The sequence below is a fragment of the Galeopterus variegatus genome, unplaced genomic scaffold (assembly GCF_000696425.1).
Source record: "Galeopterus variegatus unplaced genomic scaffold, G_variegatus-3.0.2 Scaffold5718, whole genome shotgun sequence".
In the NCBI taxonomy this organism is placed as follows: Eukaryota; Metazoa; Chordata; class Mammalia; order Dermoptera; family Cynocephalidae; genus Galeopterus; species Galeopterus variegatus.
Window position 1 is genome coordinate 145,359 of NW_007731829.1, and position 8,755 is coordinate 154,113.

Here is an 8,755-nt window from a genome sequence, read left to right on the forward strand (position 1 = left end):
TTTAATCCATTCACTACTTCACGGTCCTACAATCCAATCACCTCTTCAAGGCTCCACCTTTCAATTACATAATAGGATTTCCCACCCTTTACAAGTCACAGTGAAGGGGCTAAGTTTCTAATACATAAAACTTGAGGGACACAACTCAAGCTTCAGTGAGTTTTGGAGGGACATAATTCAATCCACTACATTCATTATCACTTTTAAATGGAGGAGAAAAGGGCAAGTTACAGAAAAGATTTAAGGTTTTTCTAATGGAAGCTGTTACTGGCAGAGTTGCAAGAAAAGTTGTAAGTTTGACTTTTGTGGTACCTAATGGTTTATTTCTATCCATTTTGCCATTAAGGGTTTCAGATAATAGATTCTCAATTTTCTTTTGTAGAGCAGCTAATTAGGACCCATGGCAAGTTCACCGTTCATGTTAGGGAAAGCTGGAACCAAAGGACAAGGTTCTGCCTCTGAGCTTCTTACGTTCCAGCTGCCCCTCATATAAATGATTTCTGCTCTGGCAAGTGGGTCATGGTTCCTTTCTAGATGAGCAGAAGATTATCTTCTCATTGGACAGATGAAGTTAAATCCATTTATGTTATATCTGAATATCTTGAAAGTCCATTTAGGGAAGTGACTTCTACGTCATAAAATTATGATGTTGTTTTGAGAGAACATTAAGTATATTCCTCTCCTTTGGATAGACCTTAAATCTGTATTATCCAGACAGATGAGACTCTCTCTTTCATAAATGATTTATGTTCTATTTAAAAGTATGTGAAAATGGAAACTTCACAGTTTTCCTTAGTAATTCATTCTAGGGTCTTAAAATGTTCATTGTTAGAATATGGAAGCATGCTTAATCTCTGCTTATTTTTTTGAGGAAGGGGATGTCTATTAGTTTTTATTTGAAACACACACACACCCCTCAAAGAGTATTAAGTGGACCATTGGCTTTTCTTCAGGTTGAAGTTTGATATCTTTTCCTCAGAGGTAATGCAATCATTTTTTTTTCTTCCTTTATGGATCTTTTTGGACTTTTTTCTGTCCCATTTAAAGTATGTAAAGATCAAATGCTTTTGTAGGGAGTCTGTGCAGACTTGAATACTAATCCTTCTTTCTTTCTTTCCCCAAAGCTTTTGTGTTTTGTTACCTTTATGCCCTCTTTTAATTTCATGATGTACTGAATGTATTTCAGTGGTAAATTGTGCTGGGCTCAGAGAGGTAATTATGTTTTGTTCTCCACGTTGGATAATCTATATTAAAATACTTGTGGTAATAATTTCAAATTGGACACATAATTTCAGAGTATTGACATTTACCCTCTCTTCTTCTTGTAATAAATGTTAGCATCTGTGCTAGCCATAATTCTATCATCATTTGTATTGCAAGACATTTGCTTGCCAACTATATGAAACTATTCTTTATGGTGATTTTTTTTCTTACTAGATCACAGTACCCAGCATAATAATTTGTATATAATTTAGGCATGTTTAGTTAACTATGAATTCTATGAAAAATTGAATTGTGATATCATTTAAATTCCAGACCATCATGTAATATATTGAATTGATGATGTTCTGTCAATTTACCAAATTCATATTCTTGAGCTTCTATTTTGAAACTTTTTCTTTTCAAAAAGATGTGTTTTTAATGATTCGTTCATGTACAATACTGGGACCATATGAAGTGGTATTCTTTTTCTGTTGTTGAGTACAGTGTAAATGGCAGGACATGAATAAAGCCCGTAACTCAGTAAATCCCAGGGTATTGAAGCTACATCCATTGCAATTCAGCTTTATATAATTGTTCGGAACATAAGAATGGATGATTTTAACTGAAGTACATTGTAAAAAGGGAAATTGGACACATGGGTGACAGTCAAAACCTAAGAATGCACTTGAAATACAGCTTAGAGCATGTCATGTGTAGCAGAAGCAGATGGAACTCTTGGAAAAGGACAAGGATTGACTACTGACTTTGAACTCAAAGTCTTATTCTTTCATAGCACCTGACACTATACTGTTTATATTCTTGCATCAGACCTTGAATATAACCTCTTAAGGGACAGTGACTGTGCTTTATTCTCTTTGTATTCCCATTGCAGATTACAGGGTCTAGCACATAGAATCAATGTATATTTATTGAGCACAAAATTGTGCAAGCCAGAGACTTAAGAATCTTTCTTGACACCTCCCTATGCCTTACCCCCATAACCAATCTACTATTGAATCTTTTTTTACCACCTAAATATTATTTTAAAACCATCTATTTCTCTTCATCTCCTTCACAACTACTGCTATTACCTTGGCCCAACCTTCTCTCACCTTTTAAAACATTTTACCTAAATCACTGCAGTGGCCTCCTAACTGGTGCACTCCCACTGCTATGGTTCCTCTTTAATTCCTTCTCCACAGTACAGCCAGAATGATTTTAAAGAACTCAAACCCCATCAAAGGCTGTCTGCTGTTCTTTTATAATAATAGCTATTAATCATCATCATAAAAATATTGACAGTACTTCTGACCAAGGTGTATAAATAGAGTGATTATATAATTTATCATTCACTCTAGAGCACTTTTGAATGTGAAGTGGGCACCACAGATAATCATGTAGGGATAGCATGGTAAAATCTCCTTAGTATAGGTTCTTGCCACACTCACAAATGCAATTTAGTATTTATTTGAATGAATAAATGAATGAACACTAGGAAGAGGTTGGTAATACTGTATTTCCTATGGACCAATTATGATGGAATACAGTGATCAGCACAATGGCAAAAGATAGTCTATATATTTAAATTCTGTATATTCAGTATATGTGTGACACCTTAATGTGCCACTAAAGGTCTCAATTTTAATATTGTTAATATGCTATTTGATGTTTAATTTGTTAAATTACAGTAATTTCATTAAAAGTCAAGCGTAGTAATGCCACAAATACTGAAGTTAGATATGGGTTCTTGAGAAGAAAGTTCCCTTACTGAGAAATCTGTGACACTTAGTGTCATAATTGGTGGGTTCTGGAGCCAGATTATCTGAGTTTAAATTATGACTCTACCAGTGGCTGAGTAGCCTTGAGCAAGTTACTTAAATTCTCCACACCTGTTTACCCATCTATAAAATGTGTATAATACATCTATTTCATAGGACTTTTATGAGGATTAAGTAAGTTAATACATATAGAACACCTAGAACAATTTTTAGCACATACTAAATACTCAATAAATGCTAGCTATTGCTGTTATTTGTGTTATATTTATTCTTTAACAAATGTTTATTCAATATTTGTTTTGTTTCTGGCAATGTTCTAGGTGCTGGGAATTCAGGAGTAATCAAGACAGGAGATGTATTGGGGAGTAACTCATAAATACTTTAATTTCAAAATCTGATAAGTGTTGTGAATGAAATAAACATAATTTGCTAGGGCATATTGGTGGGGAGGACCTTTAGTCAACCTGAAGGATGAGAAGAAGTCAGCCTACACAGAGTATCCCAGGGGGAGGAAAAAGCAAGTACCAACGTCCCAAAGTAGGTGTCTTCACGGGTCAAATATGTCCCCCCAAAGTTCATGTATTGGAAACTTGATCTCCATTATAACATTGTTAAGGGGGTGGGAAATCCAATTATGGTATTTGAAAGTTGGGTCCTTTAAAAAGTGATTAGATTGTGTCCTCATGAATGGACTGATCCATTCATAGAGTAATGGGTGTGATTCTGATGACTGTATAAGGAGAGCAAGTGAGAACGTTAGCTGTCTTGATCAGCTCATTCTTGCCATGTGACACTCTGGTCACCGTGGGACCCTGTAGAGAGTTCCCACTCAGAAGAAGCCCTCACCAGAAGCGTTCCCTGAAGATTGGACTTCCCAGCCTCTGAAAATTTAAGAAATAAACTTCATTCCTTTATAAATTACCCAGGTTATAAGCAACAGAAACAGACTAATACAGCGTCTTAGTCCATTTTGTGCTGCTGCAACAGAATACTACAGACTGGCATAATTTATAAACAATAGAAGTTTATTTGGCTCATGATTCTGGAGACTGGGAAGCTTAAGAGCATGGTGCCAGCATCTGGCAAGGGCCTTTGTGCTGTGTCTTACCATGGCTGAAGTCAGAAGGGCAAGTTAGCATGTGAGACAGAGAGAGGATGGGGGCCCAATTCATCCATTTTATCAGGAGCCTGCCCTGCAATAACTAATCTACTGGCTGTGCCCTCATGACTTGATCATCTTTTAAAGGCTCCACCTCTTGGGTTGCACAGTTAGCTTGGTCGGTTAGAACATGGTGTTGTAACACCAAGGTCAAGGGTTCAGGTCCCCATACCGGCTAGCTGCCAAAAGAAAAAAAAAAAAAGAAAAAGAAAGGTCCTACCTCTTAATACTATTACCATAGCAAATTTCAACATGAGTTTTGGTGGGGCCATTCAAACTATAACAATAGAAAAGAGGTTGGCTTGGGTTTAAATGTTGAAAAAACCAAATATGCCTGGAGTGTTATGTGTGAGTAGAAAGCGTAGAAGGCCTGAAAGATAGAAAGGTAGCTGTTACAGAGGTGGGTCTTGGGGATTTTTGTAGAAAAATGGGAAGCCACCTACTTCTGTTTATTTTGCTGATGAAGAAACAGAAACCCATGTGTGCTGATCAGGGTCATTAGCTAATTAGTGATGGACCTAGAGCTACAATCCAAGTGTCCTGTATTCATATTTAAAATAGAATATTATTGAAGTATACTTACAAAAAATGGACAAATTGTGTAGTATTTGATACATTTTCATAAATTAAATGCACCTGTATAATCTTGACCTGCTCTATAAGCCACCTCATTACATACACTTTCGTTACTATCCTATCTCCAAGAGGAACTCGTTATGCTGACCTCTAATACCATACATTTGTTTTGTCTGGTTTTGAACTTTTATGAACTTTTCAATGGAAGCATATGCTATAACCTTTTTTCTGCCTGGCTTCTTTCACCAAACATTATGTCTGTGAGATTCACCCATGTTGTTTTGTTGATTCATTCTCATTGCTATGTAGTATTCCTTTGTGTGAAATATACCATAGGTTTTAGTTTTATATCCCACTGAAAATCACTAAAAGAGATCATTTTTGTATGTATGTGAAATGAAGGCTAGATTGTGATTCATGTCGTTTTTGTTCATCTTATTCTACTTTTTAAAAAATCGGTTGAAGGTTATATGAGGAAATTTCTCTTTTATAGTTTGTATATCCTTATGATTTTTTTTTTTTTTTGTCTTTTGTCTTTTTCCATGTCCGGCAACGGATCGCAACCCTCAGTGTTGCCCCCGTACCGGACCGGGGACCGGCAATGGGATCGCAACCCTCGGTGTTGCTCCCGCGCCTCGCTCAGCCATCCTTATGATTTTAAAAATAGATTGCCTAGTTAAAACCAAAGGCTTCGGGCCGACCCTGTGGCACACTCGGGGGAGTGCGGCGCTGGGAGCGCAGCAGCACTCCCACTGCGGGTTCGGATCCTATATAGGGATGGCTGGTGCGCTCACTGGCTGAGCGCGGTGGTGTGGCCAGTCACACAAAAAAAGACAAATAAATAAATAAATAAATAAAAATAAAACCAAAGGCTTGCATGAGCAGGGATTGCCCAGTATTTCCCTTCAATAAGCTATTATTAATCATAAATAGAAATAACATGGGTGAAACTTTTGGAGGCCTTCAAATGGTGGTATCGTTGAACTTTCAGCTTTTTGAAATATTATCTGAGGAATCTCATGTTTCTAGAACATCAAGGATTATTTGCTACATAACTGGGCCCAAAAGTCATCATTTCTACTTTTTAAAATTAGTGCTTAATTGGTTTATTAATTGGTGATTGCCATTTTCATGTGTACTTCATTCAGTTTTTTTCTTTCTCTCTTTTCTTTTTTTCTTAAATATTTTAGATGATGTTGCGCCATATTTTAAAACAGAGCCAGGCCTACCACAGATTCACCTGGAAGGGAATCGCCTTGTTCTCACTTGCCTTGCTGAAGGGAGCTGGCCTTTGGAATTCAAGTGGATGCACAATGACAGTGAGCTCACCACCTACAGCAGCGAATATAAGTAATTGATTGCTTGAGAATAAGATTCCATTTCAGGTTGATGTGTTTAGAATACTTGCCTAATTGGCCATTATAGGACAGTGGGTGAAAATATTAGGTTGAAATTCTAATGTGTTAAGGATTAAAGGCATAAGATTGAACATGCAATTAGAATGTGATTTTGATGTAGGTTGTATTTGCACCTAGGACGTCTATCATTATATTTACAAAAGTAAGCCCATTAGTAAAACTACCACACAAAAAATGGTATGGTTTCAGTACATAATAGCTTTAATATGATAAATTTGCTTTTTTTTGTGGCAACAGTCCCACCCACAAGTATAGTTCCTACCTAAAAGCATAAAGTTTTAAACAGAGTTCTTTAGGTTGTATAATGATCCATACAAACAAACCTGAAAAGCTCTTAAGCGCTGAATGGAGATATACTGAGGCTCTGGAGACAATGCTGCTGTTTGCTGGGTGAAGCCATATTCAGACTTAAACTGATCTCTGAAGTTTCTGAAGATTTGAGTAGTCAATAAAAAACTTTCATAGCTAAATTTTGAGTTGGGATAAGAAAGGATGGAATCAATGGAGAAAGGGCATGAATAGAGCCATTATATTCAGCAAAAACCAATATATATTGCACTCCTGCCATGTGCCAGGCACTGGGGATACAGTGAACATGGTTGAACACAATGTGGATGAACACAGTGTGGGGGACAGAGTACAAATGTTGAGATTGGGGGGAGAGCTGGAGATCAGGTTAAGTCTGAATGTGGCTTCATCCAGGAAACAGCAGCATTGTCTTCAGAGCCTCAGAATCTCCTTTCAGTGCTTGAGAGCGTTTCAGGTTTGTTTGTATGGATCATTATACTAGATGCTGCAGTTATGAGTAGGATGGAGAGCAATACTACTCATTAGCAATACTATGCTCTTATTTGAGTGAAATAAGAAAGAGTGGCTGTATAGAGATATTTTAAATAGAATAATGAGCTTCTCAACATGGTTAGGAATAGCCCACCCATTCATTCTGTTTACCTCAGAGGTCGTAATGTGGTAGTCCATGAACCACATTCAGCCTACCCAGAATGTGTGTTTGTTATGTATATATGTATGTGTATGTATTTTAAAAATGAACTAAAAATACAGGAATACAGCATTTTTTTTATTGATTGACAACATTTAACAATTGTAAGATTTCTTATAAAAATCCTACTTTCCATCCTCTCTGCAGAAGTCACATGGCCTGGCCCCCTGGTCTGCAGCCCCACACAGCAGGAGATGGCTGAATAGTGCTGCTCCCTTAGCAGAGGCATGAGCTCCTGTTCTCAGTGCTTTCCAGCCTCTCCTTCCTATAACCCCTCATTGCTTGGCTTGGTTTTCATTATCTACTCTATTATCCTTTATAGACATGCGAGCTTGTGACCTCCTCTTGTATTACTAGGCCTATTCTGTCAGAGTATCTGCTTTAGTGGGAGCAATTTATCATAACAGTTTAGAGCACGTTAGAATCAAACAGCCCTAGGTTGGAATCCCAGCTCCACTACCTATTAGCTTTAGTGTAAGACCTTGGGCAAATCTTACGCTGTTTTTTCAAGTTACTCTTTAATCTCTTTCCTTCTGATAAGCACCTTCAGCTGTTATATGTTAACCTTCACAAGACCTTTCTAAGTCTCAAATTGAAAAACATCTATACTTTATGAAAATGATAACTTTCCTGCGTGTGAGCCCTACTGCAAGTATCTGCAAAATGGGGATGACCACATCTTATCTATAGTGTTGTAAGCATTAAAAGGCTCTAATGAATGTAAAACAGCATATTTTCTGGCATGTAAGTAATCCTTTAATAAATCCTGGGTAACATTATACATTATTATAAGAAGATATTATGGGGCTTTGTTTGTTTGGAGGGGATGTAAGAAAGCAAAAACAAGAAAGTGAACTTAGAAATGAGAACCATGTATGAATAATGGACTTTGATGGCAGATGACTTGAATTTATATACTTGCTATTCAACTTGATATCTGTGTGACTTCATACAATTTATCTAGCCATTTTGATCTTACTTTTCTCACCTGTAAAATGAGTGGAATAAAATCCACCTTACGGAGTTCTCTTAAAAATGAAATGACATAATGTTTTGTGTGCCCTGAGAAGAAAGGAATGGGGTTTCAAAAGAATCCAGGTTGTTCTCCCTAATAAAAAGAAGTAATGGGGGCCGGCCTGTGGGTCACTCGGGAGAGTGCGGTGCTGATAACACCAAGGCCCCGGGTTCAGATCCCATATAGGGATGGCCAGTTAGCTCATTGGGTGAGTGTGGTGCTGACAACACCAAGTCAAGGGTTAAGATCCCCTTACTGGTCATCTTTAAAAAAAAAAAAAAAAAAAAGAAGTAATGGTATAGGTAATCTATAATATTGGTCTTCAAACTGGGGTATATCCATGGATGGTGGGAAAGGAATTGTTTTCTAGATCTTTAGTTTCTTTATGTATGTTTTCTGAAATTGAGAACGTGCCTCTGTCTAGGTACCATGCCAGTTGTCTTTTCATACTCCTGTTTAATGATTTCTCCCACTTCACAAAAGAAAGACACATCTCCCCCTTATCTTGCTCCTCCTGCGGAACTGTATCTCAGTTGTGCAAGAGTAAAAAAAGAACAATATCCAATTTCTAAGTGTTACTTTAAAAAACTCAATAATATGGGTATC

At 37.1% G+C, this 8,755-nt stretch overlaps 1 protein-coding gene across 1 annotated transcript in view; it reads left to right on the forward strand.

Moving 5' to 3' along the window:
- Nucleotides 1–6,003: 6,003 nt before the first annotated feature.
- LOC103605304 (protein sidekick-1-like) overlaps nt 6,004–8,755 on the forward strand; it is an 18,575-nt gene continuing 15,823 nt past the window's right edge. The window contains exon 1 of the mRNA XM_008589881.1: nt 6,004–6,066. Coding sequence (XP_008588103.1) covers nt 6,023–6,066 — 44 coding nt within the window. The 5' untranslated portion in view covers nt 6,004–6,022. The remainder of the gene's footprint in view (nt 6,067–8,755) is intronic.